Below are 24,780 nucleotides of genomic sequence, written 5' to 3'. Positions count from 1 at the left end.
GAGCCCGCGGCCCGGCTGGCCATTCCGGCTCGGGGCCTAGGAGACCGCAAACCGCTCCCCAAGAATGCGCGTGCGGTCGTTGCCAAGGCAACGGACGAGCCTGAGCCCGTTGGCCTCCAAGGGAAAGGGGAGGTTGTTGGCGGGATGGTCCCCCGGAGGTCCATACTCGTCACGCGGCGGCTGCACGAGGGAACCGAGAACGTCCCCTCCCCCGTGCCCCCAATCCTTTGATAGACAGAGTTAGTCTCATCGCCTCTCTGAGCCTCAGTTTCTGCATCCGCCAAATGGAGGCAAGATTATTGGTTCCAAGTTTCCTGGCGAGTTATATGGAGGGTAACGGTCCGGGCCAGTTCCCTGTTATTGGACGTCCAAGGAGTGGGTTTTGGCGGCCCAGATGACTCCTGCGACCCCGCCCCACCCCCAGGCCCGCTGGCCATGGCCCTCTTCGGGGCCCTCTTCCTAGCGCTGCTGGCAGGCGCTCACGCGGAGCTCCCGGGCTGCAAGATCCGCATCACCTCCAAAGCGCTGGAATTGGGTAAGGCGCGGGTGCAGGCGCGGGGGGCGGCAGCGGTCGGGGTAAGGGGGCGCGGGAGCTAAGGGTCTCGCTGCTCCTCAGTGAAGCAGGAAGGGCTGCGCTTTCTGGAGCAAGAGCTGGAGACCATCACCATCCCAGACCTGCGGGGCAGAGAGGGCCACTTCTACTACAACATCTCCGAGTAAGTTGGGGCCGGGGGCGGGGCCTCGGGAGCCGGGGCGTGGCTTCGACGGTAAAGGGTGCCCTAGACCTCTGGAGGCGGAGCTGACGGATTACGTACCTGATCTTAGGAAGCCCAAGACTGAGCGCACTGGGGGCGTGGCCAACTGGTTGGGCGGGACTTAAACAGGATGGGGCCGTAAAGATAACGACCAAGACTGCCAGCAAAGGCGGGGCCAGGATGGTGGGCGTGGTCTAGGGAATGTAGGCGGGACCCAGAAGAACCAAGCAGATCACGTGGTTCTGAAGCATAGCCAAAGAGCAGTAGGAAGGTGGAGAGGAGGAATTTAGCAGTGAATGAGTGAACTCTAGGGCCTGGGTTGGAGCTAGTGGGAGGGGTGGAGGAACTAAAGGAAATTTAAGATGGGAGGGATAGGAGGATTGGTGTCGGTCGTAGCTTCGTTGATGGAAAGTTAAAGAACTCTGTTAAAAGACCTTGGTTAAAAGGTCGAGCAGCCCCAGAGTGTGGGAGGGGAGGGGGTGCAAGCGACAAGACTTCTAAGAAATGGGGTTACCAGGCATGGTGGTCCAGCTACTCAGGAGCTAGAAAGGTTGAGGCAGGAGGGTCTTTTTAGCTCAGGAGTTGCAGACCAGCCTGGGCAACAGCGAGACCCTGTCTCAAGGGAGAGGGAGAGAGACGAGGTAGAGTTCTCTTTTAACACTTGGGTCAGCAGGAGCTAATCGCTGGGCCACCCAAGTCCAATCTACCCACCAACTTACCCAGCTGGACTGGAAGAGGAAAGAATGAATTTCCTGTGGTTGGGTAGAATCTTCTCTTGGCCCTGGATCTGGAGCTGACCCTGGGGCTTCCCACAGGGTGAAGGTCACGGAACTACAGCTGACATCCTCTGAGCTCCATTTCCAGCCGGAGCAGGAGCTTATGCTACAAATCACCAATGCCTCCTTGGGACTGCGCTTTCGGAGACAACTTCTCTACTGGTTCTTGTGAGGACCCTGCACCCTTCAGGGGATGGTGGGAGTGTCAGGCAGGTTGGGGTCCTTGTGGGACTGGGGTTCAGTTTCTCCATTCATACACTAGGAACAATCGTATCTACTTTATAAATGTTGATAGGAAGTTTTGGTAGGATATCTGGTAAAGTGTGAAGAAACGAGGCATTATTAAGAATTATCAAGCAGGGCACAGTGGTGCACACCTATAATTCCAGCAACTTGGGAGGCTAGGCAGGAGGATTGCAATTTCCAGACCAGCCTCAGCAACTTAGTGATACCCTGTCTAAAAAAAAAAAAAAAAAAAAAAAAATTAAATGGCGTTATCATGATGGAGGTTTCGGGGAGATGGAGGGCAGCAGCGACTCAGTCACACTCCCAACTACCTCCTTTTGACAGCTATGATGGAGGCTATATCAATGCCTCGGCGGAGGGTGTATCCATCCACACAGGTCTGCAGCTCTCCCAGGATTCCACTGGTCGGATGAAAGTGTCCAATGTCTCCTGCCAGGCCTCTGTCTCCAGAATGCATGTGGCCTTCGGTGGGACCTTCAAGTAAGCCCTAGCCCCGCTGCACCCCATTGAATCCCACAGCCCATTTGCAAAGTGCGAGGCTCGAAAGTCTAACCAACAGCATCCTGGTCTCATCTCCACTACTTCCTGGCTATGTGAAGTTGGGCAAGTCACTGAAGTTCAGTGCCCCAGTTTCCTCACTGACAAAATAGGGAATGTAATAGAACTTATTTATAAGGATTGTAAGGATTATTTGTGTTAATATATGTGAAAATATTTGGAATAGTACCTTGCATATGATAAATGGCCATCTAAGTGTGAAGAGTGGTACAGATAGTTGGGTATGTACTAGGTTCTCAATAATTAGTAGCTCTTAATAAAAATAATAACAGTTCCGTATTTATCTGGGAAGGAGGTTTTGCACTGCTTCTGGGAGGATGGGAGAAAAGATGGTGGATTTGTTATCTGGTGGTGGTATACTGTCAGTTTTTTGCTTATTCAGCAAAGTATATGCCAGGACTTGAGGATTCGGAAAGCAGCTCAGAGCCTAGCTGGAGGCATGAAACATTTGTCATCAGGATCCTGAGAGGGGGTCCCAGAAAGAACTCTGGGGGTTCAGAGGAGGGTGATCTGGGAAGACTGGAAGAGGAAGCCTCTGAGCCAAGCCAGGAGGCCACGGGACAGAGCGTGGAGGGTGGAAGGCAGGGCAGTGGCAAGCCGGCGGTGAGCAGCTGGGGGCGGCTGGGGCTGGCAGGGGCCTGGAGTAGCCAGGAGTCTTGAGAGTCAGGCTGGGGAGTAGGTTGGGGCCTGGATCTTGGACATCTCTGTGGAGGAGCTGGTGACCGAGTCCCTCTCACTCCCATTTCTCTGGTGGCTGTCATTTCTCTTGGACCTGACTGGGGTGGGGGCAGGGCTGACTCACCCAGCCTCTCCTCTCCAGGAAAGTGTATGAATTTCTCTCAACGTTCATCACCTCCGGGATGCGCTTCCTCCTCAACCAGCAGGTGGGGGCAAGGGCAGGTCAGGGGCAGCAGGGTGGGCCTGCCCTCCTTTGAGAAGGCCCTGACTCTGGCCCCTGCCTTCCAGATCTGCCCCGTGCTCCACCACGCAGGAATGGTCTTGCTCAACTCCCTCCTGGACACTGTGCCTGGTGAGTTGGTGCTGGTGGGGCCAGGAGTCCTGGGCTCAGCCTGGGGTTGGTGGCAGGGGAGAAGAGGCATGTGGGTGGTTCTCATGCAGCATCTGAGTAGGCCCAGCTGTGGGACGGTCCTGGGTTTGATGTGCTGCTGACTTGCTGGGTGACCTTAGGTAAGGATTCACTTTTCTCTGGGCCTTGGTTTCTTTGCTTGGTGGGCAGTGCCTCCCCCTTGGGATTGGCACAGTCCTCCGTATGTGCTTGCTGATTGTTGGACCCCACTTTTCTTCCTCATCTGGCACTTAATAGATGCTCAAGTAACACAAATTCCTTTTCCCTCAGCCATGATCCCTTGTCTACTATGAGACAGAGATCTTGTCCCATCATGCCCAACACACAGGGTATGAGAAGAGAAAGAGGAGGCAGGAAAAATCAAGAAGGGAAAGGATTCCTTTGCCATCTTGTTTAGCAATTTGATGAAGCACTTGTAGTATTAATAGTAGGAATAATAAAAACAATAAAAGCAAACTTTATTGAGTACATACTACGTACCAGGCACAAGTGCTTTGCACATAAAACTGATTTGATCCTCATAATGACCTGTGAGGGGAGTTATCACCATTTTTTTGATGAGAGGCTCAGAGAGGTTAAGCACCTTGCCCAAACATCACACAGCTTTGAGTGACTTGAGCTCCTCCTTGCAGTTCGCAGTTCCGTGGATGAGCTTGTAGGCATTGACTACTCTCTCCTGAAGGATCCTGTGGTCTCGACCAGCAATCTAGACATGGAATTCCGGGTGAGCCGCCCACGTTGGTGTGTGTGACCTCTGACCTCTTCATCAGACCCGCCTCCTCCTCTAAGGGGCTGACTTTAGCTTCCTAAAGTACAGCTCTGATGAGGCCATGCTCATTCCTGAGGATGCTGTGACTCCCTGTTGCTGCAGAAGTGGGTTCAACCTCCTGCATTGGGCGTTTGAGCTTTGTTGATTACATCTGGCCCCGCCTTTCTAACTTCATCTCATTTCTCCGCAGCTACTCTTGCCTCTCACTTCCCACCCCAGGACCTTTGCTCATGCACTGCCTAGCTCCATCTCCCTGAAAGAGATGGACATAAAGTTCTACGTACATAGTCTCATTTCATTCTCTCACAGCCCTGGGAGTCAGGTGCTAACGTTGTACAGTTGTCCCTCAGGATCCGAGCATGCTCAAGTCCTTTATATAAAATGGTGTAGTGTGTACATAGGTTCTATGCATTCTGTATTCTTTAAGTCTTCTCTGGCCAGGTGCAGTGATGCACACCTGCAACCCCAGTGACTTGGGAGGCTGAGACAGGAGGAGCCCAAATTCAAGGCCAGCCTCAGCAACTTAGCAAAACCTCTCTCAAAATAAATAATAAAAAGGGCTGGGAATGTAGCTCAGTGTCCAGGGTTCAATCTTCTGTACCTAAACAAATGAATAAAGATTATTTGTAATACCTAATGCAATGTAAATGCTGTATAGACAGTTTTTATACTGTATTGTTTAGAGAATAATGACCAAAAAATGTCTGCACGTGCTTGGTACAGATGCAACGTGTTTCCTTTCTTTCTTTTTGATACTGGGCCTTGAACCCAGGGGCACTTAACCACTGAGCTACATCCCCAACCTTCTCCCCCCACCCCCCACTCCCTTTTTTTTTTTTTTTTACTGTGAGACAAGGTCTTGCTAAATTGCTGAGGCTGGCTTTGAACTTGCAATCCTCCTCCTCAGCCTTCCAAGCCACTGGGATCACAGGCGTGCGCACACACGGCGCCAGTGCAGGTTTTCAGTCAGCAGTTGGTTGACTCTGTGGGCAGGGAGGGCCAACTCTTCTCACTTGTGGGATGTAAAGACTTGCTGAGGGAGGTGATGACGCTTGCCCAAGGCCACATCGTGAGTAGGTGGCTACTACCTTCGCACTTCTCAGTGGAGAACAACAGAGAACTTCAGAGCTAGAATGTCTGAAATTCACATCCTGGCTCAGCCACTGAAAAGCTGCAAGTGGCTTAATTTTCTGTGTTGGCTTCCTCATTTGTAAATGCCAGTGATAGAGTGAAAAGCCCCCCTCATAAGGGCCGTCATGCGGATTAAAGGAGTTGATCTATGCAAAGAGGCTGAAAGAGGACCTAGCACAGGATAAGCACTCTGCATGTGCAGACGGTGGCTTTTTTTTTTTTTTTTGTACCAGGGGTTGAACCCAGGGGCACTCAACCACTAAGCCATATCTCCAGCCCTTTTAAAAAATATTTTATTTAGATATAGGGTCTTGCTAAGTTGCTTAGGGCCTCACTAAGTTTCAGAGGCTGGCCTTGAATTTGTGATCCTCGTGCCTTAGCCTCCTGAGCCACAAACAGTGGCTTTTATTACTGCCATCAGTTTTGAGGGCCCACTCAAATGCCACCTCTCCCATGAAATCTTTCTTGATCTTCCCTTCTCTAGTCTCATGGGGTTGCTGCCTGCAACCCTCCGGTTGCTCTCCCAGCAAAGCCTGCGGGTACCCCCAAGAGCAGCAGCTGGCTGCAGTTCCCCACCATCCCCCACGGGGCCAAGCACAGGGCTGGGGGACATCTGCTGTCGGCCTGGGTGCTGGGCCAGTCCGCCTTGACCCTCACCCCGATCCCTCACTCCCAGGGAGCGTTCTTCCCCCTGGCCGAGGGAAACTGGAACTTTCTCAACCGGGCGGTGGAGCCCCAGCTGCAAGAGGAGGAGCGGATGGTGTATGTGGCCTTCTCTGAGTTCTTCTTTGACTCTGCTATGGAGAGCTACTTCCGGGCAGGGGCTCTGCAGCTGTCTCTGGTGGGAGATAAGGTATGCCGGAGCCTGTTTGCAGAATGGGCAAGAGAGGGCAAGATGGAGCTCCTGATGACCCTGACTTGTCCCCAATTCCCTGTTCAGGTGCCCCATGATCTGGACATGCTGCTGAGGGCCACCTATTTTGGAAGCATCGTCCTTCTGGTGAGCATTTCCTGGGGGTGTATCCAGGCTTGGGGGGCATATCATCTACACACCACTGAGGCGACTCATGGAGGTGCAGGCCCCCAGGACGACCACGGCAGAGACAGACCTGGCCTCGTGCCTGTGGCCAAGTACCCGACCTTGTCAAGCCTTTCCAAGTCTATGAAGCAGGGTTGCTACTTCCTGCCCTGTCTTCTGCACACAGCTATCGTGAATTTGGGAGAGAGTGTAAGACCCGCAACAGTAGGGGGCCTTTTAATGATGATTAATATATTCTTTAATTCCCCTTGTTTAATGGGGGGGAGTTCAAAACTTTGAAAGGACCATTTCAGTTATCGTTAAAGGACATGTCCTCATTTTCAGTTTTGTAAATAAGAGCTGGAGTTTGAACTTGGATTTGAACCTGGCCTCCTCTGCACTACACAACCTCACAAAGTGGTCATGAAAATTAAAATGAATTAATACAATAAAGCAACTGGACAGCACCTGGTGCACAGCAAGTGCTCAATAAATACCAGCTGCTGTTATCACGCTTCTCCTCTTCAAACTTAGGGCCAAGCAGTTAAGAGCATGGACTTTGCAGACTGCCTGAGTCCCATGCCCTGTCCTGCAAGTGTCCATGGCCTCGGACAAGTCACTTAACCTCTTTGTGCCTGGGTTTGCCCGTCTCAAAAATGAGAACACTAAAACCTGGCTCGTGTTGTTGTTGTGAGGTCAAAGGGAGCTCACAGGGGTGTGCAGTGTCCAGCGTCAGGTGTGGGGAGGAGTAAGCACTTGACTTTAATAGGGTTCCTACGTGGCCCATAGAAGAAACAGCACAGAACTCCCAGAAGAGGTCGCAGGGAGCTGGGATGTTCATGCCAAAAGGGCGTCCCCAGGGGTCTGCATTTTAGGTGGACCCTGGATATCGAGGAGAAGCATCAGGAAAGGAGAAGGAAGGAGACATTCCTCTGTGTTAGGCCACTGCATGGTGCAGAGGCTAGATGCAGACAGGGAGGGTTTGGGAAGCCACACCAGTCTTGGTACTTGCCATTCCTATGCTACCAGAGGGCTAGGGCTATGAACCTCATTCTCCCTGGGGAGGCTTACCAGGAACAGACCTGGGATGTGACCTGCCCTCCTTTCTCTGTCCCCAGAGCCCTGCAGTGATTGACTCCCCGCTGAAGCTGGAGCTGCGGGCCATGGATCCCCCACGTTGCACCATCAAGCCCTCGGGCACCAGCATCTCTGTCACAGCCAGTGTTACCATTGCCCTGGTCCCACCTGACCAGCCGGAGGTCCAGCTTTCCAGCATGATCATGGTGTGGGCCCCAGAGCAGGGGCTGGAGGAGGTCTGAGAGGAATGGGTGGTGAATCCTTCAGGTCTGTAATGTGCCCCGCACCTTGCACTTTCCGGCAGGACGCCCGGTTCAACGCCAAGATGGCACTCCGGGGCAAGGCGCTGCGCACTCAGCTGGACCTGCGCAGGTAGGCCAATGAGTGAGGGTCCTGGGCAGGCCCTCGGCCTCCTTGTCTTTAATGTCTTCAGGGTGATAATCGCACCTGCCCGACAGAACCCAGGGGCCAAACTGAGCCATTGGTGAGCTAGGGTCTGTCTTCATTAAACAGACAAAAGTGCTTCTCTCTTTTCATGTGAGTGCTGAGAATGGAATGCAGGGCCTCACAGGAATCCACCACAGAGCTCACTGGCAGCCCCAAATCCTTTCTTCACTACTGGGGGTCTAACTCAGGGGCACTCTACCACTCAGCTCCATTCCTAGTTATTTTATTTTTTTATTTTGGGATAGGAGCTCAGGGCTGGCCTTGAATTTGTGATCCTTCTGCCTCAAAAGTACTTTCTTGCCAGGTGTGGTAACTCATGGCTGTAATCCCAGCGACTCAGAGGCCGAGGCAGGAAGATCCTCAGTGTACTCCAAGCTTAAGGCCAGCCTCAGCAACTTAGTGAGTCCCAAAGCAACTTAGTGAGATCCTGTCTTCAAATAAAAAGGGCTGCGGATGTAGCTCAGTGGTAAAGTGCCACCCTATAGGCATGTGCCACTACACTCAGCTAGCATCTACCTTCTAAGGCTGTGCTGTCCAGCATGGTAGCCATTAACCTTGTATGACTATTCATATTTAAATTAATTATAATTAAGTCTTTACTCAATTGCAGTAAGCCATACTTCATTAGCTGCATAAGGCTAGTAGCTTCCCCAGTGGACAGTGCAGATATAGAACATTTTCCAGAAAGATCTATTGGGCAGTGCTGCTTTAGGGAGCTAAATGAGTTAATGCAGGGTAATGGTGAGGAACCTCGATTCTAGAGGCAGGTTCTGATACTTTGAGCTATGCCATCTTGGGCAAATTATTTAACTTCTGTGTCCCTCAATTTAATCATCTATGAAGTGCAATTCTTGATAGTGCCTGCTTCTTGGGGTTGTTATCAGGACTAAATCAAGTGGTCTTTTAAAATATTTTAGATGATATTTACATTTTAATATGTGTAGTATCTGACCAGGAGTTAAGTGTTGGAGGTTCATTAAGTTTTTAACACTGGCAGAGCTATCAGCAGAAGTGGCATATTTAAAAAAAAAAAAAAAAAAAGAAGAAGTAGCATATAGGTGTTTGGCAAATAAAAAATAGCAGACCTGGAGGAGACCCAAAGAGGGAGAGAAGGCTGGCTCTAGGTCTCACATCTGGGGCATGGTAGCGCCACCTGGGAAAGTGCATAGACAGGCAGGCACCTCTGGGGAAAGGGGAGATTCCAGGCTTCATGGCCACCAGGAACTTGCTTCTCCACAGGTTCCGAATCTACTCGAACCAGTCTGCGCTGGAGTCTCTGGCAGTGAGTTGAGAACGGTGGGTGGACCAGGCCGGGGGTTGGCAGGGGAAGCAAGGCCACCATCCATGTGCTGCCCTTTCTACCCCTCCTCCCCGCCAGCTGATCCCACTACAGGCCCCACTGAGGACCATGCTGACGATCGGGGTGATGCCGATGCTCAATGGTAGGGCTGGGTACGGGAGGAGGGAGGAGGGGGACAGCCAGGTGGGCAGAGACTGAGCCTGCCACTCCCACCACAGAGCGAACCTGGCGCGGGGTGCAGATCCCCCTACCCGAGGGGATCAATTTTGTGCATGAGGTGGTGACAAACCATGCGGTAAGTGGGGCAGGGCAGGGCGTCCCCCTTCCCAGGCTTCCCAGTGCCCTCCGGGCGTGCCCAGCCCTCCCTCACCTCCTTTTAATCTCCATCAGACTCCCCCAGCCCTTCCGCAGACCAGGCCCTCTCCTTAAACACTTCCCAAGCCACCCCTCGCCCACCAATCTTTCAGGTCTTAGATGAGCGGTCACTTAGGTCACTTATTCCCAGAAGCCCTCCACGATGCCCAGTCTGTGCTTCTGCAGCCTCTTAGCACCCTTGAGTCACAAGAGCTGCTTTGCCGGGGTCCATCCCACAAGATCAAGACCCCTAAGGCCACAGGCTCTGTCTCTACACTCTGGCCTCAGAGACCCTCTCTGCCCCTGCACAGGGCTTCCTCACCATTGGGGCCGACCTCCACTTTGCCAAAGGGCTGCGAGAGGTGATCGACAAGAACCGACCTGCCAAAGCCAGGGACCCCCAGGCATCCAGTGCCCCTCCGCCCTCCTCCACGGCAGCTGTCTGAGCCCTCAACCCCAACCCTGGCAGCTTCCATTCAGGACTCCACCCTTCTCAACCCTTCCCTCTTCCCCTGCCCAACCTGTACTGTCCCCTTTGGTCCCCAGTGCCACGGAGAAGATGGGTTTGAAGCTGTGCCCAATTTAATTCCATAATCAATCCATCCTGTAGTCCGTCCACCCCTCCCCGCCCCTCCCCCACCCCTCACCTTGGGCTGCCCTGGGAGCTCAGCTGGGGTCCTAGCATAGGATCCACACGTCAACAAGGGCATTTAAGCAGGGAGGGGACAAGCCATGCCCTCCGGGTACTGCTATAGGAATAAAGTGCTAACTTGTCCCCAGGCTGTCTAAGTGGTGCACAGGTCTGTGGGAAGTGGGGCAGCTCTGGAGTCTGCGACCTGCCCCACAGAGGCATTCTGCAGAAAGGAGGTGCTCCCTCCCAGTGGGAGGGGTTGGACCAGACAGTGAGGGGCTTCTGCGGTCCCCTTGGTCGTCAATATGGCTCTTTGTTCAGGAAGCGGGAGAACATGGTAAAGGCAGCTTGGGGCTTGTCAGTGGGGACCATGTGTCCAGCGCCCTGGGAACAAAGCCTTGTGAGATTCTGACCCCCGTCATTCCCTCCCTCCTCCCAAGCCCTTCATTCTCACAACCTCCCCCCACCCCTAAAACTTGCCCTTCCAGGGCCACAGGTAACCCAGAGTAAAAGGAGGCCAGAGGGTCAGGATGGGTGGGCTCTGCCCTTCCCTCCGCCCACCTTGATGGTGAGAAAGGCAATGTGGGAGAATTCCTTCACGAAGCCGGCGATCTGCTCCCCACTCTCCCCGTAGTCCACTAGCCAGGGCCGGCGCTGCACCTCCATCTGCCACCAGGAAAGACATCAGCCTGCAGCTGCCAGCAAGACCCGGGGTCCAGGACCAGAGTCAGCCTGAGCCCGAGCACCAGCCCTGCCAGGAGCCCTGCCTTACCTTCTGGTTGAGGGAGTCCACAAACCACTCGTCTCCCAAGAAATTGCAGGCCATGTCCACGTCTCCATTGTATAACAGGACCTGGTACCTCTGCGGGGCGGGGAGGACAACACAGCAGTGAGCTCAGGCCCAGCTCTTTTTTTTTTTAAGGCGGGGTACTGGGGCTTGAACCCAAGGGCACTTAACACATCCCTAGCTCTTTTATTTTATTTAGAGACAGGGTCTAGCTAAATTCCTTAGGCTGGATTTGAATTTGCAATCCTCGTGCCTCAGCCTCCCAAGCTGCTGAGATTATAGGCTTGCACCACTGAGCCCAGCTAGGGCCTGGTGCTTCCCTGGTTCAAGCTGTATCCCTCCAGGGAATTTAAGAGGCCCAGCTAAACAGCCCAGATCAGGAAATTCTTGTGTTTTCTGTCTACTTAGTACGTGTCCAGGGAGCACTAACTAAACCATTATTGTCCTCATTTTAGAGATGGAGACACCATAGCTGAAGGCATTTAAGAAATTTCTCTGGATTACGTGACTACTTGCCACTGGTCTAACAGGACCTCGGGCAAGCCCTCTCTTGCCCTGGACCTCCATTTGCATTTTGTGACGTGATTTAAGAGTTCTTCCCATTCTAAGGGATCCTTGGTGGCTGCAGAGCAGCCTGAGGTGGAGACAAACCCTGGGTTCAAATCTTTTCCCTACCAACCACAGGACCTTGGCACAGGGCTTCACCTCTTGGTGTTTCAGCTTCCCCAGGCCCAAGGGGAACTCTAAAGGGGCCCCCAGCTTGCTGACCTACTCCAGGGTCCTATGGCTGCTGTTAGATCCAGTTGTGCTGACCCCCACACACCTGTGAATTAAGCAGCTTCAGGTACTGAGAGTTCATGCTTTGGTAGAGTCGGCGGTACTGTATATTCACCAGGAAGCTGCCAGGAGCATGCGTACAGGCCCCAGGAAAGCCAGGTCACAGGGGGAGAAACAATCAGCAGATCAGATCTCTCTCCTATCCCCAAACTCCCCCCTGGGAGGCGGACAGCTGGGTTTTAGTCCTCTCTTGGGGTATGTCGCCTCTCTAGCACTTACCTGGGTAGGGGGCTGGCATTCAGAGACCCTCAACCCACCCCCATTTAGAAATGTCCTGGGATACTTTTGGTTGTTACAATGACTGGGTTGCAATTGGCATCTGGTGTCTGGGGGCCAACAAGTTTGAAAGTCACAGCATATAACATCCCTGGACGGCCCCTGCCAGGCCAGATGGAGATGGCACTGGGGTGCACCAGGGAAGTGCCTACCATTAAATTCAGAAAAGCAGTTGATGCTAGCAGCCCGTGCAAAGAAGTTACAAGGGAGTTAGCTGAGTGTCAGTCAATCCGGGGTCAGACGTTAAACATCCAGTACCACAGGTAATTTTCAAGCCCTGGATGCCCGTACTGCCCGCTGGAGCAGCCTCAGCCAGAGGACCCTGAGGAAACCTGCCAATGCCCACAAGCCCCACAGCTTGCCACCCCCGAGCCCCTCGTGGCCGCGGAGCCTCACTTGCACATGTCCCAGCGGGGCAGCTGCTCAGGGATGTGGAGGGCCTTCCGCACATACGGGTTGTTGAGGTAGGTGGAAGCAGCTGTCGTGTTGGTGCAGGGGGGGTCCATGCGCACCTTGTCCCCGGAACGCAGCAGTGCCTAGCAGGCACAGACACAGGGTCAGGTCTTCACATGCCTGCCATGCCCTACCCCACCCCACGGGGAAGACACCCCAGGTTCTTGCACACCTGGTGCCATGTCCGCTTGAATGGCAGGCGAGTGAAGATATTGCCAAAATCCTGGACCACAACAGTGTCTCCCTCAGACCTGCAAGGGAAGTGGAGAGATGGGTGCTGGGCTCCAGACTGGGCTGGGGCCGGGGCTGGCCTCCGAGGTGCAGAGTGGCACCTACCTAACATGGCCGGGTACCCCGCCAGCACACGGGGCATAGAGGTTGTAGATGTTGAGGCCGGAGTTGCCCACGATGCGAGACACTTCCTGAAGCTGGGACAACACAGCGCCATGCTTTATAGATCCCGGTCCTCCACGACCTCACCCCTCACCAAGATTCTTCATGCTGACATCACCTGTCATCTCCCTTCACCCATCGTTCTTCACAGGGAAACTGAGTCTCAGTGGAAGGAATCTTCCAGACCCAGGCCCATGTTCTAGCACTACTTCCTAGCCTTGTGACTTCAGGCAAGTGACAAACACTCTTGGCCTCAGTTTCCTCAGTGGGGTTCCAGAGAACACCACATCGCTTAAAAGTGCAGGACAGAAAAGCAATGGGGCTGGAGGGACAGGGCGTCACCGAGGAGGGGAGGTGGTTCGGTTCTCGGGATTGGGGGCAGGGCTGAGGCAGAAGCTCACATTGGTCACACATTCTGGGTCTTTGTTGTCATAGAAGTTACACTTGTTCTGAGAGCAGCAGTGGGTCTGGAGCAAGGACCAGAGCCTGTGAGAGATGAGAGGGAAAGTGCTCAGCCACTGTGGGCAGAGGGGCCTCCTGCCTCCAACCTCCCACCAGGACCTGACCTAGGGGTCAGGAAAGATATCAGGGTGTGCGATAACAGTCACCAAGCTGAGCCTCGAAGAACCTGTCTCCAAGCTATACAGATGGCCATCCTTAGCTCCTTTACATTCAGATGTCTACTCTTGATCTTTGAGCACCAAATTCTTCTGGCAACCCCAGTCGCCGCTAGCTCATTGGCCAGGGCAGGGTCAGGGATGTCATGTGCCTGGAGGACGACCTGAGATCCCATGACCGGCCCCACCCTGATTGCCCAACTCCCGCTCTCCCATACCTGTTCCCCAGAAGGCCATGGTAGTAGGCAAAATAGACCAGCGAGTTGTCATTCTGCTCATAGGAGGAGAGTCCATTGCCCACCGCCAGCCCCTGCGAAACACCCAGGCTGCTCAGCTCACCTGGAGGGTGAGGGTAAGGAGGAGCCTCCCTTGACCTACACCCAGACCTTCTGCAACCTAGAAGCTGAAACCCTGGGTGGTCTGTGAGGGTGGGTGGGTGGGGGAGGTCACAGAACAGAACTGGCAGCCTGACAGGTGAGCTTCCAGCCATGGGAGGTTGCTGGTGGCTGGGAAGCTGGGAAGGAGACCAAGTTGGGTGGGGGTGCTGGGCAGTCTGACTTGCAAACTGCAAGGCTATGGCCACAAGGTGCCTCCCTGCCCTCCTGCAGCTGCCCTGCACCTGAAGGTTCATGCTGGGGTCCTGCATGACCAGCACGGCCAGGGTGGGGATGTAGATGCCAGCATAGCTCTCGCCTGTCAGGAAGAGTTTGTTGTCCTTGTACTCCGGAAAGAGGCGGAAGAAATCTTTAAGGGCTTCAAAGTTGCCCTGGGCGACCTGGGGGTAGCAGGATGGAGAAAATCAGGAGGCATTGGCATTTGAGCTAGAAAGATCCTCAAGAGGTAATGAAACCAACCCTGTGTGTGTGCGAGGAAGTGACTTGGCTACAATCACACCACACGGCACACATATGACACAGCCAAAAATGGACTCCCAGGCCACGTTCTCTCTTGCCTCCTCATGCCACAGTTGGAGGACCAGGGAGGCCAGAGTGGGTGGGCAGGCAACAGACTCACCTCAGTGTCATTGGTGGCATAGACCTTGTCATCAGAGTAGGAGAAGCCCACCCCAGCTGGGGACTCAATGTACAACACGTTGGCGATCTAGAGGGGAGGAGGAAATGAACTGAAGAGGGGTGCCCACCACATCTGAGTGCCCAGACACCCCCACAGGAGCCACAGCTCAGCTATACCAGGTTCCAGGAATAGGGGTTGTACTCCAGAGTGACACCATCTGGCTGGATCTACAGAGGAAAGAGATGGAATGAGCACCAAGGACCGCAGGCTGGGTGAAGGGGAAGGGCCCTGGGCCACTAGGTCCTTTACATATGGACGACCCCCCAGGGAGGTACAGATGGAAAAAAAAAAAAAAAAGGTTCAGGAAGAAGGAAAAAAAATTGGAAGTCCACGAAGTCCTTTTCTCCCTTGGGGAACTGTCCCTTTCCTGGATTACAGGAGGAGAAAGCAGCTGTCCACTCACCAGGAAAGGGCCGTGCTCCGTGAGGAACCCATCTAGGGAGCTGCAGCCCGGGCCCCCGTTGAGCCAAAGCACCACTGGGCTGCTCTCTGGATCTTTCTGGGACTCCACAAACCTGGGAAAGTCCGACAGAGCTGGTGCAGGTGGAGGGGCCCCCTCCTGCCCTTTCCGCTCCCAGGAGCCCTCAGTCATCTCCAGAACTCCCCGGTGCGGCCCTCATCCCGCCTGGTGGGCTTTGCAAGCCGCCCTCCCACCCGCCCTGGGAGGGAGGACTCCGGACCAGTAGTGCAAGTGCTTGGAGTCCGAGGCTCTGAGGTAGCCGGAGTACTGGCGGAAAGACGGCTGCTTGGCCAGTCCGGGGAGGCACTGAATCTGGTCCTGGTCGGGGGCTGCCTGGCCTCGGGATGCCCAGGACACCAGCGACAGCAGGAACAGCGGCGGCAGCGCGGCTCGGACCATCTGCGGGAGGAAGCGCCGGGTGCCTGCTGTTTACTAGCTCGCTCGCTGCTCGGCGCCAGGATGCAGCCGTCCCTGGGGAGGAGCTGGAGCGCATCGGCCAGAGGAGGCCCGGGCCGGGCCCCAGCTCCCACCGCCGAGCATCCCCGCCGCCCACCGACCCGGGCTGGCCCGGGGTCCCCTCACCTCTGCTTCCCCGCGTCCTTGCTCCCCGGGAGGCGCCGGAGACTGGAAGTCATGTGTACTCTGAGTCACGTGAGAGCTGGCGTCACGTGTCGGCCCTCCTCAGGTCCCCTTTTTGGTCTCTGAGGGCCCCAAGGGAGGGAGCGGTCAATTGTCGGGTCAAGGTCCGCGGGCCTCGCAGGTCACAGTCCGGGCGCCTGCAGTCAGATGATCCGGGTGTGGACCGCCCGGTTTCCCAACCTCTGGGGACCACGGTTCTAGGCGGGATGCCTGAGCAAGCGGCGCTAGGACCCCCGAGTGGCGCCTCTGGGAGGGGAGTCAGGGGGAAATGCCTTACATGGTTCCCCGGCTGTCACCATCTCAGCCTGCGGCCCAAAATAGCCCCGGGCGCCGTCTGTCCCGCCTGGTGGCCGGGAGATGGCTGCTGCTTCAGACCCTGTGGAGTTGGGTGCCTCCTGGGGACCCGCGCGCCCTGAGCCCCTTCCCACCCGCTTCCACCGGGTGCATGGCGCTAACATCCGCGTGGACCCCTCGGGGACGCGGGCCACCCGCGTGGAGAGCTTCGCCCATGGTGTGTGCTTCAGTCACGAGCCACTGGCCCCCGGCCAGGTATTCCTGGTGGAGATCGAGGAGAAGGAGCTGGGCTGGTGCGGCCATCTGCGCCTCGGCCTGACTGCGCTGGACCCTGCCCGTCTGGCCGCTGTGCCGGAATTTTCGCTGCCGGACCTGGTCAACCTTGGCCACACCTGGGTCTTCGCCATCACGCGCCACCACAACCGCGTGCCCCGGAACGGCCAACAGGCGGCAGAGGCAGCGGCCCCCAGCCGACCCCCGGCCCTGCTGGTGGAGCCATATCTGTGCATTGAGCAGTTCCGAATCCCCCGGGACCGCCTTGTGGGCCGCAGCCGGCCGGGGCTCTACAGCCACCTCTTGGACCAGCTCTATGAGCTGAACGTGTTGCCTCCGACCGCGCGCCGTAGCCGCCTGGGCGTTCTCTTCTGCCCGCACCCGGACGGCACCGCAGACATGCACATCGTCATCAACGGGGAGGACATGGGCCCTAGCGCCCGGGGGCTGCCCGCTGCCCAGCCCCTCTATGCAGTGGTGGACGTGTTTGCCTCCACCAAGAGTGTGCGTCTGGTTCAACTCGAGTATGGCTGTAGGTATCCCACCCCCAGGCAGCGACCCCTCCTGGCCCCGTGTGGGGACAGACGCCTGCTAGAACTCCCTAGCCAGTTTCCAGACCTTGGTCTGTTCAGCATTAGTTTAGAAGTGGGAAACCTGGAGCGGTGATGTCTATAATCTCGACTCTGGAGTTTGAGGCAGGAGTATCACAAGTTCCAAGTCCAGCCTGTCTCTAAATAAGTAAATAAATAAAAGGACTGGAGATGTAGTTCAGTGGTAAACTCCCTGAGTTCAATTCCCAGTACCGCAAAACAGGAACAACAACATCAGGGAGAACTTGACTCGGAATTGCACCTCTGCTTGTAGTTTCGCACCAGTCACTCCTTGGCCGTCCCAGCTGATTGATGCGTGCAGGTCCTTTTAGTTTTTACAATGTTTTCAATATGAACCTAGAAAAGATGCTGAGAGATTTAAGCCTATCAGTTTAGAGGCATCATAGACCTCAAATTGGGAGCTTTCAAATTCTGAGATCCAGTTCCAGTTCATTGCAGCCCTATCAAACTTTTATTTACATCTCTGATCCCATCTTATGGATTAAGGGAACCAGAACCTGCACTGGGAGGTGGCTGTATGGGCAGTCGACTCTGCCCACAGAAGCTGCTAACGGAAGCGGGAAGAGCTTGTGCAGTGTTATAATAGAAGCAGAGTTACAGCATTGTAAGTCTTCAGGAAGTGGTTTACTTATTTACTTATTATTTTTTGGTACTGGGGATTGAACCCAGGGGTACTTAAGCACCGAGCCACATCCCCAGCCCATTTTATGTTTATTTTGAGACAGGGTCTTGCTAAATTGCTGAGGCTGGCTTCAAACTTGCAATCCTCCTGCCTCAGCCTCCCAAGTCGCTGGGATTACAGGCGCTGGTCACTGTACCTGGCAGGAAATGATGTTTATTTCAGCCACATGAGCAGCTCTGTGAAGCAGGCTGAACCTGAGAGTGAAGGGAGTTGCCCAAGTTGGCAAAAGGAGAACCAACTAAACCCTAGGTCTTCTGGGTCTAGCCTCAGACCCTACCCTTCAGTTTCATTTGCCTTTGACAGCCTTCTTTCCACAGTGCCATCACTGCAGACTCTGTGCCGCCTAGTGATCCAGCGGAGTGTGGTGCACCGGTTGGCCATTGATGGACTCCATTTGCCCAAAGGGCTTAAGGATTTCTGCAAGTATGAGTGAAGATCTACAGCCACCCAGAGGACCCACAGGAGCACATCCTGAACCCCAGACCTGTGGCTGGTCTGAAGCTGGCCACACTGCTGCCAACCAGGGCCAGAAATAAACAACTGATGCTGACATTCTGATCATTGGAGGGTCTCCTTGCCCCTGCAGCCTGTAAGAGGCACTTCTAGAATCACTGCAAATCAAGTCACAGCAAGAGAGAACACCATCTAGACAAGGGGTTCCTAGGCTGATCACTTGTTTGAGTTAACTGGGATACTTAAGGAGGGCCGATGTTCCAGACTCTCTGGAAAATTTTCTTTGATCCAGGGATTAGGTCTGGCCACTGTTTTTTTATAAAAACTCTCTTGGAGGTATAATGGATAGCCAGTGTTGAGAAACATCTCCCTAGAACAGATTTCAATTTTGGTGCATATTATAATTGCTTGAGGGGGCTGAGGTTGTGGCTCAGTGGTAGAGCGCTTGCCTAGCATGTGCGAGGCACTGGGTTTGATTTGCAGCACTGCATATAAATAAATATCCATTGGCAACTAAAAATATTTTTTAAAATAATAATTGCTCAAGGAACTTAAATATATCCATAGCAGAGTCTGGCTCTGGGATTCTGACTTAATTGGTCTGGGATGAGTTGGGCATCACAATTTCTCAAAGTGCCCCAAGAGATTCTAACGTGCAGCCTGGACTGAGATCCAGTGTCCAAGACCAACTGTTTCATTTTGCAGAAGGGAAACCGAGGCCCAGAGATGAGAGTGCATTTGTTCAAGGTCAAATAGCAAATGATTGAAGAGCACTCCTTTTCTGACACTATAGGACACAAAACACTAGACTCTACTTGTATCTTGATTATTTGGTTCTGTATATCCTCACAACACCTGGTGGGGGTATTCATCACCCCCATTTTATGGATGAGGATACTGAGGAGCAAAACTGTCCAGATGACTTGCCCAAGGTAAGGGCAAGAACCTAGAATACCTTGGGCCTGGTACAGGACTCTTTTAACCCCATCCTATTGTTATATACAGGTTCTAGAATGAACAGGTCAATGCTGTGAGATAGGTTCCAGGTGTAAAGGGGAGGGACTATGAGGTGACATTCTAGAAGGGTGGAGAGGGTAGGACAGGAGGCATATGACTATTCCCTCACAAACAGGGGCTGTGGGGCAGCCATGTCCTACTTCATGTCTCCACAGACTCATCCCGGTCTTCTGCCTTCTAGCCAAGGTGAGAGGGGTCTAATGGAATTGGAGGAGGCAAAGCAACTTCCCACGTGAAGTTATCTCCTGGTTCCAGGGAGGTGGAGGTTCTGCCAGGCATTTTTGGGCTGGCCCTAGTGTCAATTCTTAGAAGAAAAGCTATTCCAAAAGTCCTTACCAATTACTAACCACTCATTTGCTCACTTAGTCATTCAACAAACTGCTCCATCACCTGCTCAGTGTTGGGAAGTGGGGGTACGGATGTGAGTAACGCTTAATGCCTCACCTCTAGACAGTCCTCGGGTTGGTTTTAATTGCTCCTGCTCCTAAGCCCTGCCCCTCAGGGCCTCTTCTTCAGAGACCAAGAATAACATTCCATCTTATTCCTGTCTCTGCAGGTGGGGCTGCTTCTCCGGGTTCGTCCCTTGGCCTCTATAGTCCTGCAGAGCCAGTGGTGGTGGCCTCTGGTGGATTAGGCCCACTGAGCCAGAAAGCCGAGCAGGTGGTACCTGCTGCCCAGGCCTGGGGCCCCACCCTGGCAGTGCCTGAAGCCAGGGTCTGCTCTGGGGGTGCTAGCTGGGAGATACCACGGAGGAAGGAGTACAGCCGATACTGCCACAAATTCCCCAGCGTGAGGCAACCGGAGAGCCTGGGCTGGGAGAATGGCTGCTCCAGAAGCAGAGTTCCCCACCTGGGTGGCCCCAGCAGGCCTGGGCCCCTGCTGCTGTGTGGGCTGCCACCAGGGGTTCTGCCGGTGCCCTCTGAGGCGGGGGGGAAGGAGGCCGGCTCCCAGCCCGACATCTGCATCCTTACCCTGGCTATGATGATCGCCGGCATCCCCACCGTGCCTGTCCCAGGCCTGCGGGAAGAAGACCTGATCCGGGCAGCTCAAGCTTTCATGATGGCCCATCCAGAGCCCGAGGGAGCTGTGGAGGGCACACGGTGGGAGCAGGTGCATGCCCACGCAGCCTCTGGGCAGATGCCCCTAATGAGATCCAGGAGGGGCCAGCCTCCTGGCTCCTGCTTGTAGCTGGATGAAATAGCACCAGACACATAGGGTGGCTTCTCTGTATGGTTTTTGGGTAGACAGGATGGGGGTGGGGTATGGCAGGGGGCAGGTTGGGCCACTGACAAATTCTAGTTCTTCATTAGGGTTCAGACCCCAAGAAGTTTTTCTTGCTGCCACTAAGACAAGAGGTAGGTCTGATCAGATAGTTAAAATTGAAATTACTTAAGTAGGCAATCCTGCTTTGAGAGTGGAGGCTCCTATATTGAGTACTTGATCAAAATTTCCTTAAAATTTTTTTTTTTTTTTTTTTTTTTTTTTTTTGGCAGTAGTAGGGATTATCTCCCTAAATTGCCTAGGCTGGCATTGAATTTGGAATCCTCCTGCCTCAGTCTCCCAAATAGCGGGGATTATAGGTGTGCACCACCACACCCAGCTTGATCAAAATTTCTTGTAAAGTCCTAAGCAATGTGAAATTTCCTCTTGCCCTAGATTTTCCAGCCTCTTGAAGGCAGGCGATGAGACGGACCATCAGCAAGGAAGGAAACTGAACACTTGGTTGAGCACCTTCTAGGCATCTGGATTAGTAGAAGTCCACTCTTCTTTAATCTGGCCAACCCTGTGAAGATGCCCATTTTTACAAACAAATTGAGGTTTAGAGAGTTGAGCTGTCCTGGGTCCTACAGCTATTAAAAGATGAACCATGTTTCAAAAATAAGGCAGGGATAAGCCAGATGCAGTGGTTTATGCCTGTAATCCCAGCTTACTTGGAGGCTGAGGCAACTTAGTGAGACCCTGTCTCAAAATGAAAAAGAAAATATTTAAAAGGGCTGAGAATGTAGCTCAGTGGTAGAGTGACCCTGGGTTCAATCCACAGTATTGTCAAAAAAAAAAAAAAAAAAAAAAAAAAGGCAGGGAAAAACCTGGATTCACATGTGGTATCACACGCCAATTCTAAATTCTATTTCTTTCACAATATATCATAAATTGTGAGGCACAAAACAAAAAACTGGACAAGTGTTAGAATATGCAACATTTAACTTTATTGATCCCAAGATGGAGCCAGGAGAAAAATTGCTGGGAACCTGGTTCAGCCACTTCCCTGAGCAGCCTCTCCTCTGTGGGAAGGTTCCCGGCCAGCTCACCCATGGGGTGTGGTCAGGTGAGTGATCTCATGACTAGGGCAGCTGTTACCAAGCCCTGGCCCTCAAACTCAGCACCCAATGTCTTCTCTTGGACCTGGGGTTGCCTATTTTTGTAAGATCTTTGAGCTAAGAATTGTTTTTACCTTATGAAAATGTCAAAACAAAACCAAGAACATACAACAGCCACTTATATGCCCATCAAAGTCTAAAATATTTACTCTTGGGCTCTTTACAGAAAGAATCTTAAAGACACATTTTACGGAGCAGGCTACGGTAGAGTAGAAGACTCTTGTCCTTGTTGTGGAAGCAGGGACCGTGGCCGTCTGACAGCTTGAGTGTGTGAGTGTGCACGTGCACAGGAGCATTCCTGGCATCAGGAGTGATCAGAGCTGCACCTGCTCGTAGGGGCCGATCCAGCTGTCGGCCAGCTCCCGCAGGGTGCTGTACCGCCGCTCAAACTCCTCCTGGCTGCAGTGCTGCAAGAGCCGACCCACCTCCTCAGTTAAGAGAGTCACTGCCAGGTGCTTATCCAGGGTCTCACTCCACTTGCTGCTCAGGATGCTGTCTAGATTGGTGGCACAGCTTGCTGTCCACTGAGCTGGCAGCATGTCCGGTTGGAGCACCTGGCGGCGGGCACTGAGCATGGCTAGGATGTGGCGGCAGGGCAGGTGGAAGGCCTGGTTAAAGTAGCAGCTACAGCTGGCAGGGGGCTGCGGCTGCACCTTGTGGGCGTCCTCTAGGATCTGTATGTTCACCTTTTCTGAGCCAGAGCCGATGAGGTGCATGGATTTCTGGACCACAGCAAGCTCACCCAGGCAGAGCTGGGCTGCTGGCCCTGTGCAGATGGCATTGAGGGAGTGCTGGATGCGAGCTTCTACCAACTGCTCAACTCTGGGGCTTTCAGAGCTGGCCTCTGAGGGGGGACAATTGTTCTGGGGACCCAGGCCCAGGCTGAAGCTTGCCTTGTCTCCAGGGTTTTGCTGCATGTATCGGAACAGAGAGGCCATACCCTGTTTCTCAGATGGGGTGGTGCCAAAGAACTGACTGAGGATGCGGGTGGTAATCTCAAGAATCTGGAAGTAGCGGCTGCTCTCGGCTCGGCTTCTCCAGCGGTGGGCCAGCCAGATGCGGTCGTTGAGCAGCCAGTGTGAGTGGAGCTCCGGCAGACGGGATGGGGGGATGCAGTTGCTCAGGAGTGTATACAACTTCCTCAGGTTGCCTGCTGTGGCTGAGCACATGGTGCTCTGCAGGGAGGTCAGGAGCACCTTCTCCACAGGTCGTTCAAGGGACAGCTGACAGAACTTGCCCTGGAGGAACTTGCAAATGTGAAAGGCCGAGAGCAAGACCTCAGCGGTGGGGAACTCCATGGCGAGGGTGGGCAGTGGGAGGAAGTGGGGATCCACCAGGATGGTGCAGACTCTCTCCCACGCTGGGTTAAACTTCTTGAACACCTGGAACATCTGGGCGAGGCTTTCAGCATCCTCCTTGGCAGGGATGGCAAAGTAGACTGCCCGAGCTAGAGGACCCTCCAGCTGCACTCGAGGTCCATCCACCAGGAAGGTGTACAACACCTTGCCTCTTGGGTTATAGGTCCGGTGGATAAATAAGATCTCCGGGAAATGGGCAAAAACATCTTGCATAAAGCAGCTTTGGTAGTTGAAGGTATCTAGCTGGGGAGTCTTGCTAACCTGGTGCAGCAGCATAGGTGGGCTTGAGTCCTTAATCAGAAGCCCATTCAGCATTGTCAGGGCCATGGGAAATGTCTAAATGCTCAGGTCAAAATACTTTCTCTGCAGGTTCAAGCTTCCAGTAACTCAAGGCTTGAGGCTTAATGGTAGTTTCCAGATCTTGTTCCAAAGATGTGCCTATGGAAAGGAACAGAGGTATAAGGAGACAGTAGTGACTTGGCTCTTCAATTATTCATCTAGATAATATTTATTGCAAACTTACTGTGTCATCACTGTAAATAAAGCAAGGATATATCAGATAATGAGGGTTACAAACACCATAAAACCGAGTAATGGGAGGGAGAGAGTTGGGGAAGGTGGATACTTTAAGGTGATTGGAGAAGTTCTCTCTGGGGAAGGAAGATGATACTGGAGATGAGACCGCAACAAGAGGCTAGCCACAGAAAGACATATGGTTCCAGGGGATGTAAATAGGTGTAAGGCCAAAGCTGCATATAGTCTTTGGGTTTTTTTTTTTTTTTAAATTTTAATAGCAATCTAAATATTTGTATGGCCTTTATATTTGCAAAGTACTACTCGACATCCATTCTTTCGTTTGGTCCTGGTACACACAAATGTAAGTGGCTCAAACTTGCTGGGGTAAGTCAGAGATCACCTTTGAGACTCAATCCCTAGGGCCACAAAATGGGGTTAATGCGCCACAAAATGGGGTTAATGCGCATGGTTGCCCTGCTTCTCAGTAGGCAATGTTTGTTATTCAAATACTTCCTTTAAACTGAGTGTGGTGGAAATGCCTGTAATCCCAGCTACTTGGGAGGCTGAGGCAGAAGTATCACAAGTTCAAGGCCAACTGGGCAATTTACGGAGACCCTATCTCAAAAACACAAAAAAGGGCTGGGGGTGTAGCTCAGTGGTAGAACTGAGCCCTAGGCTCAATCCCCAATACTGCAACAAGAAAAGCATCCTCTAGTTGGTCCTCAAATGGGTTATCACCCCCTTTTACAGGTGAGAAACTGAGGTTCAAAGTTATTAAGTGATCTGCCCACCATTACTGCCCGTGGATGGAAGTCAAGTATTTGGCTCGACATTCCGACAATTTCCTACAGGGTCCCCAAAGCGGGAACTGAGAGGGAATGCGGGGTTTGACCTCTCACCTCTAACCCGGGCGGCAGATGGGGATGCCTGACGTTAGCGTTTGGAATCCAGCAGAGCGGAAGTCAGCCTCACACCCCTGGGGAGCTGTGTGACTGCCGCCTGAGGCGACCAAGAGCTTCACACCTCCACTCCCCCAGAAAGCACTTCCCAACAAGCTGGCTCGGTCGCCATTTCCCCCAGTTGACCCTGCCTCTGACTGACCTCTAAGCTCGCCAACCACAGCGCCAGCTTTGCGGTGACTCAGGCCAATGACCTGAGGAACTCGCTTTGTCTTTGGTGCCACGGGCCAATCACAGCCCGGAAATTTCAAGGGCGGGTGCTGTTACCAGGGTTACGAAAGGCTCGGCTGGCAGGAACCAATGAAAGCCTAAGGGAGGACGCTTGCCTCTGAGCCCCGAGGCTGGAACTCTGGAGCCTCCCTTTAGGCTAGACGACTGGCGGGGCCCGTTATTATGGAAACTTCCTCAAAGGCCAAAAAACGAAAATGAAAATAAATAGCTGTTTTACAGAAATCTCGTGTATATGTGTGGCAGAACTCCGAGGTCCCAGCAAATGTACTGCGCACCCTACCTTTGCGGGGAAACTGAAGCCCTGTTCTCAAATCCTGCCTCCT

At 53.4% G+C, this 24,780-nt stretch overlaps 5 protein-coding genes across 9 annotated transcripts in view; 3 read left to right on the top strand and 2 right to left on the bottom strand.

Moving 5' to 3' along the window:
• The first annotated feature begins 406 nt into the window (after positions 1 to 406).
• PLTP (phospholipid transfer protein) lies at positions 407 to 10,293 on the top strand. Its single transcript, XM_079127884.1, has 15 exons — positions 407 to 535; positions 617 to 716; positions 1,571 to 1,699; positions 2,102 to 2,257; positions 3,156 to 3,219; positions 3,302 to 3,365; positions 4,055 to 4,146; positions 5,999 to 6,175; positions 6,263 to 6,322; positions 7,459 to 7,623; positions 7,722 to 7,789; positions 9,104 to 9,146; positions 9,243 to 9,306; positions 9,383 to 9,459; positions 9,830 to 10,293. The coding sequence occupies exons 1-15, from the start codon at positions 436 to 438 to the stop codon at positions 9,962 to 9,964; spliced, it is 1,494 nt and encodes a 497-aa protein (XP_078984010.1). The 5' UTR covers positions 407 to 435; the 3' UTR covers positions 9,965 to 10,293.
• On the bottom strand, positions 10,144 to 15,756 carry CTSA (cathepsin A). The gene is made up of 15 exons (XM_079127885.1): positions 15,629 to 15,756; positions 15,267 to 15,445; positions 14,990 to 15,101; positions 14,703 to 14,753; positions 14,527 to 14,613; positions 14,132 to 14,287; positions 13,731 to 13,822; positions 13,297 to 13,381; positions 12,839 to 12,930; positions 12,675 to 12,753; positions 12,446 to 12,585; positions 11,760 to 11,835; positions 10,922 to 11,011; positions 10,711 to 10,815; positions 10,144 to 10,533 (listed from the first exon to the last, which is right to left on the bottom strand). The coding sequence occupies exons 2-15, from the start codon at positions 15,443 to 15,445 to the stop codon at positions 10,450 to 10,452; spliced, it is 1,428 nt and encodes a 475-aa protein (XP_078984011.1). The 5' UTR covers positions 15,629 to 15,756; the 3' UTR covers positions 10,144 to 10,449.
• Positions 15,757 to 15,918: 162 nt separating this feature from the next.
• NEURL2 (neuralized E3 ubiquitin protein ligase 2) lies at positions 15,919 to 18,315 on the top strand. 2 transcript variants are annotated; one of them, XM_079127886.1, is made up of 2 exons: positions 15,919 to 16,784; positions 17,863 to 18,315. In XM_079127886.1, exons 1-2 carry the CDS (start codon positions 16,043 to 16,045, stop codon positions 17,976 to 17,978), a joined length of 858 nt encoding a protein of 285 aa, XP_078984012.1. In that variant the 5' UTR covers positions 15,919 to 16,042; the 3' UTR covers positions 17,979 to 18,315. The 2 variants fall into 2 exon arrangements, with proteins under 2 accessions (XP_078984012.1, XP_078984013.1); XM_079127887.1 differs by having other exon boundaries at positions 17,849 to 18,315.
• Positions 18,316 to 19,131: 816 nt separating this feature from the next.
• SPATA25 (spermatogenesis associated 25) lies at positions 19,132 to 20,239 on the top strand. Its single transcript, XM_079127888.1, has 2 exons — positions 19,132 to 19,201; positions 19,572 to 20,239. The coding sequence occupies exons 1-2, from the start codon at positions 19,147 to 19,149 to the stop codon at positions 20,201 to 20,203; spliced, it is 687 nt and encodes a 228-aa protein (XP_078984014.1). The 5' UTR covers positions 19,132 to 19,146; the 3' UTR covers positions 20,204 to 20,239.
• An 847-nt stretch (positions 20,240 to 21,086) lies between these two features.
• The window catches only part of ZSWIM1 (zinc finger SWIM-type containing 1), a 43,203-nt gene continuing 39,509 nt past the window's right edge, over positions 21,087 to 24,780 (bottom strand). For 3 of the 4 annotated variants that reach the window (XM_079126967.1, XM_079126968.1, XM_079126965.1), the window contains exon 2: positions 21,087 to 23,189. In XM_079126967.1, coding sequence (XP_078983093.1) covers positions 21,708 to 23,078 — 1,371 coding nt within the window. In that variant the 5' untranslated portion in view covers positions 23,079 to 23,189 and the 3' untranslated portion in view covers positions 21,087 to 21,707. Of the gene's footprint in view, positions 23,190 to 24,166; positions 24,362 to 24,780 lie in introns of those variants that run through there. The other variant, XM_079126966.1, reaches the window with a different exon arrangement.

The sequence above is a fragment of the Sciurus vulgaris genome (genome assembly GCF_902686455.1).
Source record: "Sciurus vulgaris genome assembly, chromosome: 2".
NCBI lineage: Eukaryota > Metazoa > Chordata > Mammalia > Rodentia > Sciuridae > Sciurus > Sciurus vulgaris.
This window is presented reverse-complemented; position numbering and strand designations above follow the sequence as displayed.